Raw genomic sequence first — 14,094 nt, forward strand, 5'->3', positions numbered from 1 at the left:
TTTAACAAAATTTACAAATTCAAGCACTTTTCAAGTGAAATATTGTGTAAGATATATTTACTCTTAAAGGTTTAACAAAATAAACTGTATATAATCTATGGGTTCAAACACAACAGAGTACAAATAAGCTAGAGATTTAAATATAACAGTATAAAATAGCACAATTTTTGTGGTCTATAGGTAGTAGCAGAACACAGTAAAAATAGACTATGTTTAGTCTAAAGTTGAAAAGAATATAGTACAAATAAATACAATCTGGATACAATGTACAGAACATGATAGCTATAACTACATCAACTGTTACACATATATATTCCTACCTTTGTAAATGAAAAGTGACAGCGGTGAAAGAAGTAACATAATACCCATTAAAGGTGATCGAACTCCTAATTTGTCCTATCAAATAAAAACGGAAGTTAATAAAAGTGTTGGAATAGAATAAAGTAATGACATAGCAGCTAAAAAAAACTGCAAACTAAACAATGCAAGATTTGGAAGAAGTGACAAAAACAATTTTGTAACAGCTACATAATTATATGTAAAGATAACAAAGCAAGATAATGAACAAGTTATTAAAACTGAATATGGTAACAGCAACTGAGTAATATGCGACTGACAAAGGATTATCAACAAATAAATAGAAAACAATAGTCAAAAGAAAAAAAAGTACTCACAGAAGCAAGACCTATTAAAACACCACCTGAAAAAAAGAAAGAGTTATACAGATACAATGGCTTAAAACTATACCTCATTGTAAAAAAATTCATGTTCAATCTCTCACAAATAAAAAAGGAATTTTAGTAAATATCACAAAATAAATAGAAACTAATTCGTTTTCTATGCAGTTCAACTACTAAAAGATGAGCTCAAACTGAACATTATTCGTTTTCACAGATATAAAATAATTTTGAAAAATTTTCATGAAAAAATTAATATTAAGTATCAGATATAAGCTAAAAAAAAAGGGCTAAGTCTGAAAAATAATATTACTTTGTTGATCCAGGATTCAGATTATGAAAATTAATTTTCACTCATACAGAAAAATAGATTTTCCTTATAAAATTTCTTATCCAGAATTTTAGAAACATCCCTCATTACTTCTTTCTTTTGATTTGAACATTATAACTAGCATATAAGGTGTCCTCATTTCTCTACTAAAGTTATAATGTATACAGTGTAACATAGTATGGTGTCCTTGTTTCTCTATTAAATACACTATAAGATAGTACGGCCTCTCTAGTGCTGATTTAATTATGACTTTATAAGATAGTACGGCCTCTCTAGTAGTGTATTTAATAGAGAAACAAGAACACATTACTTGTTACACTGTATTCATTATGATTTCAGTAAAGAAACAAGGACACCATACTATGTTACACTGTATACATTATGACTTTAGTGGAGAAACACAGTACTAAGAGGCATTAACTGAGCTCAATTCATATTTATAAAGTAGATAAAGTGAAAGCAGTTGGAATTCACAAAAAATTTATAATGTTTTCCTACTGATAATTTGATATATTTCTTTAAGTTAGGCTTACTTTACACTCGCTAAAGTGGTGTCACAATCTTATAGTACACTTCTAGAAGTCTTTTCAAAAGTAAACAGTCAGTAATGCACACATACATCTATCACACACTATTGAGTCCAGGCATATAACTTACTAATAACTATAGTAATGGACTTATGTGCAAGAAATCTATGTACAGTAATAAACTTTTAAATACACTAATATACCACATTTAATTTTTAAGGTAACTTTTAAGTTCACAAAAGAAACTTACACGTTAATATCAAACCCAATACAAGTTCAAAAGTCCCCCCCTTTTTTTAAGTTTACTTCAAATTAAAGTTAGAAATACCTAATGGTCTCTTCTTATTCTGCAATTAATTAACAAAAATTGGAAATTACAAATATTAGAACAATAAAAGAAAAAACAATTGTGTACTATGTTTCACATACTTAACAGTTTCAATATTTGATACTCTAACAAGTATATTTCTAAACATCATACTAAACTCATTAGCTATCATAAATAAATAGTGATACATTAATACACAATAAACATAAAACCTTTTAATAAATATCATTTAATTTAATAGTGTGAATAGTACTTAACCTATGATTCCTCCAACATCATACCACACGGAGAGACGATCTGCTACTGCTTCTTTCCAACCATACTTACTTTGGAGGTAATATGGGAGCCAAAAGAAGAAAGAATAGTTGACCAACTTCAAGCAAGCATAAGCTAAAGAGTACTGAAAAAACACGTAACAAGTGAAACATTTATTAATAAGTTAGTAAACAATGATTCCCAAGCATAATGAAATGATTTATTTTGGGTGTTTCGATAGAACATGTAGTATATTCTCCAACAAATATAATAATAAGTTGTTTGTTAATTTATAATTATATTAATATAATGTACTTCCTTATTCAAGTGAAATATTTACATTCTGTATCTTGTAGTGAATGTTGAGAGGGGATAGGAATGTAACTAAGAGTATTTTACACTTTATAACAAACAACTTTTGTTTCCAAAAATATATAATGTACATTTTGAAAATATTAAATATACTATACTCAAAGGGCTTAAGCAATATTTCTGGACAAGATTCACACGTAACATTGGTTTTTCTTGTTATAACTGTAGGGAATATATAGCTGTTTGCAGTATAACAGTTTGGTATAATATAACAAAGATGAACTTGGAATTGCAAGTAACAGTTGAATATGTAAACACATATAGATTGCTACATTAGCTTTTACTTACAGGTATTACTCCAGGAATGAAAAGAGCATGACAAAAACTTATAGCATCAGGTCTTAAAAGTAAAGGTATTTCATCAGAATCAGCACTCTCTGTAAATCCAGGATGATCAGGTCTAAGGAGTGGTTCTCGGTCTCCACTAAGAGCTTCATCCTCAGCAACATCTGGTAAACCTGGAAATGTGTACATTGGCATATCCATATATCTTTATATATCTGTATGCATTTCTTTTCAGAGAAAACATCACACCAGTTGCACTATTTTTAACATCTAAAGAAAACTGGGCATAATTCAGTATCTCCCTACCTTAAACGACTTTCAATTTGAAACAACTAGGCTAAAAACATCTGTTCTCACATATATAATAGGTGGCCACTTTATTAAAAACTACCTAATAACATTTGGACCATCTTTTGCCCAACTAACAAACATGGTAAGGCCTGGCATATAACCAACAAGGTGCTGGAAGATGTCTTGAAGGTTTTTCTCCATTCAGTCATTAATATTGTATATAATTCATGGAGCTAGGTAGGCAGAGGATAATAATAGCAAATGTGTCTTTCAGAGTTCATCTCACAGATATTCAACTGGTTTGTTGTGGCCATGAAAGATGCTTGTAGTGTCTGTCATCTTCCTCAAACCATTCACATGATATGGGCATGGTAAATGGAAGCATTATTATCTTGGAAGTACATAACCCCATTCGAGCACACACTTCACAAAAAACAGAGTGCTGAACTAAACTGTAGCATTCATTCTGCCTTTTAACTCTGTAGCAAAGGTGCCATTTTTAAACCTCTTTAACCCCTGATGTGCACCTTACTGAGTTACATTCAAAATTTAATTAAACCACTTTATTATAAATGTATGATATAACTTTAAATTAACTAAGTTTTATTCCTTTATTTTAAAAAGAAACATTTAAAACAGCAATCAAAACTGTAATTTTTGCTGTTATGTGATTTTCTCACAGTTACCATTTCTCAACTTTAAGAGCTGGTAGAAAAGAAACTGTGTGTTTGAAATGCAGACAGTTCCTGTACTTGGCCAAAGTACACAATACAGATGTTTTATATTAGTTTCTTAAGGTCTTTAGAAGACATTCTCCTCACAGTTAACCATTGTAAATGTTTCTTGAGTTTAAGATAAGTCACATCCACTTACAAAGTCAAAGCTGTGTTGCTGTGGGACAGTTTGAAATTGGCTGGCATATAAAAAGAATAGACTTTCCTCTTGAATCTTGGTAATATAACAGTAAGCGTAGGTGTATGACTTCATACTGAAATGGGATGAAATGTTCTCCATTGTTCTCTCGAGGTGTACCTAGCACTTGACAAGTGTTTCTCACCTTATATGTATTAGTTAGATAGACAATTAGATTGCATTTAGGTTTTACATTTATATTTTAATTTGTTATGTATTATTCGTGTTTTAAAATGCATATCTGAAAGGTTTGATGATTTTTATACGTTTAACTTGTTGTAACTTGTGAAAGTATACAAACAAGATGACATCATTCACATGTGTGAGTGTTAGTGAAAAATTCTGTTTACAGGAATCACCAGATAATAATAATAATAGAGCCGAGTGGGGACCAGTTGACATATCACAACAAATAATAAAAGACAAAGAATTGAAAATTAAAATTAAACTATTAGTGAAAAGATAAAGATGTGTAATTACACATATTAAAAAAAAAAAACAAGTTTCGAAAGACTTTTACAAACAGCTAACAGGTATGTACATACTTCAATTTTCTTAAATTTTAAACCCTTCATTGAACTGTATGCTGATGATAATAGCTAGAGATAGTGATATAGTAGAGAAAATGGAAAATATATAAATTTACCATTAAAAACTCTTGATATTCATTTAGGAGGTTCTAGAGATTATGCAAATTAAAAGTGAGAACTGTAAGATAATAAATAGTATTTTTATACTCAAAATGAAAATCACCTTGCAGGTGAACTATTACGAGCCCAAGTGCAAATAACCATATTAAATAATGAATTTTTATTAGAAATATTAAACAAATCAAAATTAAATATCTTATTTTTCTGAAATTACATATTTTTAGAAATGTTCAAAGCAATTTCATCCACTAATTTAATTTTTGTAAATAACTTTCACGAGTTATGTAACCTACTTCCAAAACTAGTAGGTTGTATTCATAGGGTTAAAGGAATGAAGGCTGTACCAATAAAACGTGCTTCAAACCTGTAACCTACTTCCAAAACTAGTAGGTTGTATTCATAGGGTTAAAGAAATGAAGGCTGTACCAATAAAACATGCTTCAAACCATGACTATACTACTAGAGGCCTGGACAATTGGGACCACACAAGAAAGGTGAGTTATTCTTGTGACTTTTTCTAAATTTGTCTTCTCCCACTTGTGCAAAAAAAAAGGCTATAACATGTTTTACTAGACCACACCACCTTTCAACATTCTTTATTACTTCAGTGTCTAAGTTCTTTACATAACTCAAGGCATTGTCTTCTTGTTGGTCAGTGAATACCATGGTTTATGCAATCATTCCCTTCTGCCATTTGTTACAATTTTCTTTGCAGGGTTCAGCTTGATATGTGTGTGGATTGTCCAGCACTGTCAGTTGGTGTATTGTTTCATGATGGTTGGACTTTCTTCTCTCCTCTTTCTATCATTACAAATTTTGACCACAATTCCAACTACAGCAAATATTTTATTCAACTTTTGCCATTGATGGTAAAGTCGGTTGACTGGTGTCTTAGAACAGCCTTCCAATGAAACTGTCTTGGTCACTGTGACATATGCTAGATGAGCAGCACCCATTATCATGACTCTTGTAAATGCTGCAATGTCTCTTCCTTCACCACATCTGTTAGACTGACTGCTAATGTGCTTGATCAAACTAATTTTTAAATCTGCAGCTCAGGTCAGGCCAAGTCTGAAAGGTCCCTAATAAAGTGGCTAGCCAGTGTATATGAACAGCCAAATAAAACTATGGTACAAATTGCAGTGATAGTGCATATTGTGGTGGAAGAGATATCTGTGGCAGTGGGATCTACATGGTGGATGGTATAACAGATATAATTTCTGTTCAGAAGTCTTAAATCTGGAATGAAAATAGAAATTAAATTTTACAGTAGATGTAGGTGGCCAAGCCCATAAACTCTCAATTTCAGGCTACCTTTCATAGTATTTGGTCAGCTGTGTAAAGGTATTGCTCCTAATGAAATTGAAAATAGATGAAATGCAAATAATTATTAAGATAAAACAGAAATAATACATAAAAACAAACAACTAGGTGTGGTTACTAAAACTTATGTAAGAAGTTGGAATTCTATAAAAACATTAAATTATAGATAAATACACACACTAAAAATTGAACTTGTGAAGTTACCACTACATATCCAGTAATGTAGTACAACACAAATTCATCTCTGACAAGTTGTGGTAGTTGAAATAACCGATAATTTCATCCTTCCATATATCTGTAGTAAAGACTACAATGATCAGCTTAGACCTCAATAAGAAATAAGCCTAACATGTTCTGTGTTTCCTTAATGTTGGTAAATAATATAAAAGTAATAACAAAATTTCTGAGAAAAATAAGGATGATGTAGGGATGGCAATGCCAAAAAAAACAGAAAAAAGGTAGGGATGAATACACAAAACCATACATAAGTAGCCAAATCTTTCAAAGAAAAACTTTTATCTACAACTAAATGTTGAATTCTTTTCATTTGCATGAATCCAGATTTGAATAAAAGCATTTGAACTGAATAATACTATAAAGTCTTACAATGGCTAATTCCCATAAGTCTGTAACATTGACTCAGTTGTGAGTTGTGATGAGTTGTCTTGATGGAATAATGTGTTAACGTTAATGAAACGGTATAATGCTTCTACACTCCCCAAGTTAAAATGCATGTTTTGGTGTGTAAATCATTGCAAAAACTTCAAGCATTGGTGAGCTAGCCCTTCTGATACCAGAATCAGAAGAATTAGCAGAACATTTGACTGTTACACTACTTGCCGGTTCTCTATGTTTACAATGTTTTTCTGCTAAACAGAAGGTTTTAATAGCTTTTGAAAACCTAAGTTAGGTGTTTATAAAAGTCTCTTAGATTGTTATAAAAGAGATTTAAGACTATAATGAGCCATGTTTTCTCGACCCATCCCTACATAATAAGCACTACTGTGCTTAGTGATAAAATCTGGTCCCAAGTTGAGATATTCAGAAGCATGTGATTTCTTACTAAGATAAAAATACCAAGTTATTTTAGAATTTATACCACATCACACAAAAAACACAATATTAACCCACTGTTTCCCTTGTGTTACTGAACAAATATCTCATAGTTGAGGCAAATGAGACACCTATAAAATATGTGACTCAGTATTACTTGTTTATAGTTTAAACACCACAAGTTAGAAAACCATTAAAAATCAATAGGCCTAAAATTTGTGATGAAAATATTTTCTCTCATTGTCCTGCCTCACTTACAATTCCTGTTATTGAATGAAAGAAATTTTTGGCAGTGACTTATGGGAGACAAAAGATAGAATGAAAGAAATTTTGGGCAGTGACTTATGGGAGACAAAAGATAGAATGAAAGAAATTTTGGGCAGTGACTTATGGGAGACAAAAGATAGAATGAAAGAAATTTTGGGCTTTTGTCTCCCATAAGTCACTGATAGAACAAAAGAAATATTGGGCAGTGACTTATGGGAGACAAAAGATAGAATGAAAGAAATTTTGGGCAGTGACTAATGGGAGACAAAAGATAGAACTAAAATATTACTTTTGCCCACCTCTGATTTTGAAATGGATAAATTAAAAGGAATGTGCAAAAAAAAATAATTACAATTTATGTGATTTTTATCACAGATTTTAAGCCTATGGTATACATATAGTTTTCAAGTAGTATTGACTTCAAAATGTTTTACTTGTAGAATCAAACAACTTCTGAGCTTTGAAGGATATTATTTTGTGTTTTATCTCAATACTATTTCTTTGTGAGGTAGTTGTAATTCACAACCATTGTGTTAACTTAGTTTGGTTGTTATGTTATAACAAATTGTATGTGAACTACATTAATATAATTCTGGATTTGTTTGTGAAATCAGGCATAATTTTATTTACTTATTACATTTAACTTATACTAGATGGACAGTTGGAGTTTTGATCAGACAGGTTAAGAAACTTTCCACACCAGTATGTTAAACCTCTAAGATTATAATGCAATAGCTGGGATTATTCTGTGTTTGTTTGTAGTTTCATTTTGTGATGATTCATTAAAGTTAAATTTTACTATGTATTCGTAATTTGTCAATTCATAATGTGTTTATATTCTGTTTTGCATGTTTATTTGGTTTAATATCTCAACATAAGTTATTCAATTATAAGGCATTGAGTTCATATAATTACTGGAATTTTTAAGTTTCACTCTGTAGTCTTTGTGTTAGTCACCTGAGTGAGATTATTACTATTTCTTATGACCTGTAGCTAACTTTCAATATGGTCAGTAAAGTTTAATTTTAATGTTCAGATTTGTAAAGACCCTAAAATAACAATGGGGTTATTACAGTTGAAATAACCGGCAACTTCTCCTTTCCTAACTGGTTTATAATATATTTGTAGTAAGGTGTATTCAAGTAAGTTTTCAAAATGTCTACGAAGGTGTTCTGCATGTAATTATGACTTCCCTGTAAATTATGTTATAAATTATAAACATGTGGTAATCCTTTTACTTAGGTAAAGGTTTCATACAGCAATGGCTATCTCATAAAGGTTTGACCACCTTGGTCTTGTGTCATGTCCATTCCCTGGGAAGGGGCAGTATTATCTCAAAGGGTGGCACAGATATTTGTGCAAGGTGGTACAAGTTGAGGATCAACTCCCTTGAATTTTGAATAGTATTTAAACCTATAGATTATTATATAATGCACTAGGACCCTCTCATCTAACTTGGAAGTGCAGTGTAACATAATTTTTCTGGTTCTGTGCAGATATGTTTAGAAATCCTTCTCTAACCTCAACAGCTAGATTGAGTATAAACTAATAAGAAGCCTGACAGCTTTGTTTTAATGACACTTCATTATTATGAACAAAAAATTTGTTTACTTGTGATTTGTTTTCTTGATTGTCCATGTTCAATTTATTTTCTAGATAACATTTCCTGAACCTGTATTTTTGTGGATACTTAAGACTATCCTGAACAAAAATGAATAGTGAAATTAGATTAAACCTGATAGTGAGTTCTTTTATTTCATTGATGCCTTTTTCAATAAGATAAATTTCCACCCGAGTTTTATCTGTTTACCTTACATAAATGAAGATAGTTGTTTTTAGCTTAAATAGCTGGATGGTAAACAAATATAAACTTATTAACAATGTTTTGATACAAGAAGTCCTCATAAAAGTAACAAAATGTGTGTGTGTATATATATACATGCAAATGATATCATTTCAGATGCAACAGTTAGCACAGAGGATCATACACAAAAGGTGCAATGAATTAAACAAAAAAGACCCAAGGTCAACATTCAGGTACATGATGTCAACATCTGCACCTATATCTTACATTGCACTCCCTTTATTTTCCTAATCGAAAGCTCTCAAGTTTAGGGTATTCTGATTTACTGAGGATATCATAATACTCATTCATACGTCTATCTACCTGATTTTAAGTCATCAAAATTTTAATTAACTTCTACTGTGCCTATTAATTTGATGAGAAATAATAGCTCTGACACATATTAAAACCTAATTGAGAATAAATTTATTATAACCATAGTTCCCACAGCATGGGTAGAATGAAGTTCCTTGACTTTTCCCAGACCAAAATATGTTATTCCCTGTTATCTTTTGATATATATATATATGCTTGTATCATTGAACTGTTACCTATAATAATATATGAAATTGTAAAACATTACTCATATATATGTTTAATACAAACAAGACAGACTGTATGTTAAATAGTCAGTTTACTTAAATGTCATTTTTGTTTCTTTATTAAAACATGCACAACACAGGGAGTTTATAGTTTGTTTATAATACTATATAAAATAATTTTCATTATGCTTATAAAACATATTTTGTCAATTAACTATTGTATTAGCAAAATGTGCTTCTTCACACAAGTATACTGACAGTGATACTGGATAATAATGTTACACCAACCGTATGTCAAGTTTTGTTCTTACATTTGTTTATTACATTAAATAAAATTACTATTAAGTAAAAACGTTTACTAAAAGTACTCACATTATTTTAATTCTGTTATGGCCTTTGGATTTAAACACTAACACATTACCTGCACTTGAACATACAAGCATTAAACACAGGAATTAATATCTCAATTTCAAGAGTATACTGTGGTTGCAAAGCTCATAGTTTCAAAACTACCAACAGCAATTTTGTCTAGCTGCACATGCTTAACTTTAGCATCAGTTTCATTCTTTTCTTTGTCTAGAATCTTGTTTGTTCCTTGACAAACATAGGTCTGCCAACCTTTATTAATCTGTTTAAATGAGAATTTTGAAACAATAAAATTTTGATGAGTGGTAAAGTGGTGCTAGCAAAAAAAAGTGGTCTCCTTCTAGAATGATCAGTAAAGTAAAATAGTGCACTTCTTGGATCAATACGGTGCCGAATTTGACCTGAATCAAGCTGGTCAACCAACCACAATGTGTTATAGAAAACTACTAATTTGATAAAAACATTACATTTTGTTTATAATGCATGCGAGTGTGAAAACAGACCCAAATGTTTGAGTCTCTCCCTCAATGGATAAGCGTTGGTAGAGCTACAAATTTTCTTAATATATTACTCAGATATGTGATGCATTAAATTATAGTTTACTAGGCTAACAGGATGTATTCAGTTAATAAAGTTCAACTATTTCTAAAAGATTCATGTGTAACAAATAAAGCCTTATTCTTGGAAACTCTTACATGCGACTTATTAGTTACCATCAACAGAACATTGTACATTTCAGATTTCCAAAACTTATTATATCTATTACTCTGCCATCCATATTCTGCTTTAAATGAGTTTTCTTTAACTGTCACTGGTAATATTTTGTCTCTCAGATATAAGCCTGTTAACAACCCCAGCCAAAGCTGTACTATGCATTTACTGAAATAAACTGTAAAATCAAAATAACTTATTTAAGTGAAATAGTCTATAGTAATTTGTTAAACACCTTTATATGTAGTAAAATGATTCTCCATGCCCTAAATAAACTGTAAAATCAAAATAACTTATTTAAGTGAAATAGTCTATAGTAATTTGTTAAACACTTTTATATGTAGTAAAATGATGCCCTAATTTTAAGATGATGAGATGAAGCCTTTTCCAAAATGCTTACACTCCATTTAGTCACGAACCTCACTACTGTTTATACCAGTAGGCAATTTTTGGGCACTAATGATGATTTACATTTTTGTCATCTGTGTTCTAAAAGCATCACTGGATTACCTGAAATTTACTGCCTTTTCCTAGTTTTTATCTGTACAATTAAATTTCCTGATGTTTTGTAGGCCAAAAGCACCATATATAAAATTCACAGACTTTTCCACTTTCCCTGACCCATGGGAATCATATATGTATCCAACTACTCTAAGAATTTAAGATTTACTGTGTTTCAGAAACCTACCTACATCCCGAGGAGAAGGAATAACACTGAAGTATACCACAATCCCCCAAGCAAACATCAGTAAAGCTGGCACCAAGAAAGCATACTATATTCAAAGACAAGTAACTTGAAATGAAAACCTAAAAGTAATATGCCAATCTATTTTCAGAAAAATGTTACATACTAATAAATTAACCTTGATAATAGCAAGTATACTAGATTCTAGCTGTTCAGTCTCAATCTTTCATAATGAAAGACAGATGTGTATGTATATGCACACATATACAGGGTGTCCCAGAAGTCTGGACCGATAGGGAAAAATACACATTGTATTCTTAAGTTATTTATTATTCAAACTGCATGCCATTAACACGTCAATTCTTGGTATACTGCACCATCAGGGTATTTTCTTTTCTGAAATATGTACAACTGACATTAGAAATGCATTTGGTACACTGTACAGGATATCCCAGAAGTCTGGACCCATAGGGAAAATAGACATTATATTCGTACAGTTAAAGTATATATACAAACATTACACCAAGAAGACTTTCCCACTTATTATTATATAAAATCATTTTAACATTTTTTTATCAATAAATTAACTGAACTTATAAAAGATGATATAATTAAAGATCTCAGCTGGTCAATTTAAATGTTTTGTTATCAAATGCAAGTTTTATATAATTTTTGTTTAAGGTGACAATAATGTTCATCCTTAGTTCAATAAACAAGCTTTATTTTTGTCAAAGTAAGATCGTGACTCTGATCCATAATTTCATACACAAATCTCTGTTATTAAAGGCAGATTGACACTTTTTGTTCACTGGGAAATCACTTAGAGATACTGTTATACAGTATATTGGCAGCCCACATCACACTGAGGTGGGTAGCATACTGCATTGATAGTGTTTATAGTTTACTGATAGTTCTTAATTTCTAATTTTATTAATTTAGAGTATCAAGTTGTAGCACTGGACCTTACTTTTAACATTTGGCACCAGCCAATTGGAATATTTCCCAGTGACTTTTAGAGCCAGTTTGCCCCTCTCTACCTCATATCCAATTTTTTGGTTGAAAGATAACAAAGACTTACTTCGTAACCAAAATGAAGAACAGAAGCAACAGTATAGGCACCTATTATATTTCCTATAGATGGTGAAGCTCCCCACAAACCAGTTACCAGTCCACGACTAGATGGGATAAAAAAATTGTTTATATAACAAGACATTCTTAAAAGTATTGGTGTAATTTTTTTAACAGAAAAACATCAGCAAATCTTGTAAAAAATAACAACTCAAAATGTATTGATGAACTAATTAGTAACAAAAAGACAGTTTATCTTCAGAATCCCTATGGTAAAGCAAGGTACGAAATACTAATACAAAAGGCATCAAAAACATATGTTAACACATTTGATAATTTTATATATTACTCTTACAAGAGCAAAAATTATCAGCTAATTTATAATGTTAAAGTGGAACCAATCATCTGAACAAAATTACATATAGAAACAATGACTTTAAATAAATGTATTTAAAGTTTGTTAGTGAAAAAACTGTTTGAATTTCAATTTCATTGTACTGGATACCAAGTCAATTTTGATATTTGTAAGTAAAGGTTTAATAATTTGGTCACTGTGACATATGCTAGATGAGCAGCACACATTATCATGACTTGGTCACTGTGCAGTTTAATAATTTGGAAGTTCCAAATGCTTCTACTTTCTTTAGTAAAGTCATATTGGGCTTAAAAGAGAGACAATGGCATGATAGATAACAAGAAATATTTGAAGTCAAATTTAAAAAGAATTTTATTCAAAACATCTAATGTGGACTTTCACATCATACAAACAACAAATCTGAACACCAACTTGTATGTTCATGTGCAATGCTCAATAATCACTTATGGACAAAAGAAAGAAGACACAGTCAATATATTGAATGTTCTTTGTGAGCTTTCAATCTACTTCTTTCAAGGAAAAAAGTCCTAGCATTCTTTGGATGACAAAAATATCCTTTGAAATTAAATGCAACTTTTGAAATAATATTCAATGATTATGTTAAAGCATCAAGTTTTAAGCACCAATAAGTAGATTCCTTAGGTGAGTTATCCAATTTAAAGTTTTCTTGTTTAACTGTTCCACATATAATAATGTATTTTAGTTATATATTTTCAAGTATTAGTTAGAAGTGTTTTCAAATTATAATGTCATTGAAGTTAATCTTTAAAGCATCAGTATCTGTAAACAGAGTATGTACACTTTAAACAATGTAAAATTCCATAACATTTTCATAATCTATTATTAAAACTTCCATGACTATTCAGAGACAGATACATGGAAAGTCATTAGACACCAGGTAACTTGGAAGTTAGCTACAACTATACTATTTCTTTAGTAAGCTCAACCCCTATTATACAACCAGGTAATTTGGAAGTTAGCTACAACTATACTATTTCTTTAGTAAGCTCAACCCCTATTATACAACAGGTAATTTGGAAGTTAGCTACAACTATACTATTTCTTTAGTATGCTCAACCCCTATTAGACACCAGGTAATTTGGAAGTTAGCTACAACTATACTATTTTTTTAGTAAGCTCAACCCCTATTAGACACCAGGTAATTTGGAAGTTAGCTACAACTATACTATTTCTTTAGTAAGCTCAACCCCTATTAGACACCATGTAATTTG

The 14,094-nt window shown here is 30.7% G+C and overlaps 1 protein-coding gene across 1 annotated transcript in view; it reads right to left on the reverse strand.

Annotated features, from left to right (window-relative positions):
• Positions 1-285: 285 nt before the first annotated feature.
• Positions 286-14,094, reverse strand: part of LOC106474954 (sugar phosphate exchanger 3-like) — a gene marked incomplete at its 5' end in the record, with an annotated part of 30,981 nt that continues 17,172 nt past the window's right edge. Inside the window, 6 exons of the mRNA XM_013935655.2 lie at positions 286-396; positions 675-700; positions 2,122-2,263; positions 2,779-2,948; positions 11,422-11,506; positions 12,497-12,593. Coding sequence (XP_013791109.2) covers positions 301-396; positions 675-700; positions 2,122-2,263; positions 2,779-2,948; positions 11,422-11,506; positions 12,497-12,593 — 616 coding nt within the window. The remainder of the gene's footprint in view (positions 397-674; positions 701-2,121; positions 2,264-2,778; positions 2,949-11,421; positions 11,507-12,496; positions 12,594-14,094) is intronic.

The sequence above is a fragment of the Limulus polyphemus genome, unplaced genomic scaffold, assembly GCF_000517525.1.
Source record: "Limulus polyphemus unplaced genomic scaffold, Limulus_polyphemus-2.1.2 Scaffold7903, whole genome shotgun sequence".
In the NCBI taxonomy this organism is placed as follows: domain Eukaryota; kingdom Metazoa; phylum Arthropoda; class Merostomata; order Xiphosura; family Limulidae; genus Limulus; species Limulus polyphemus.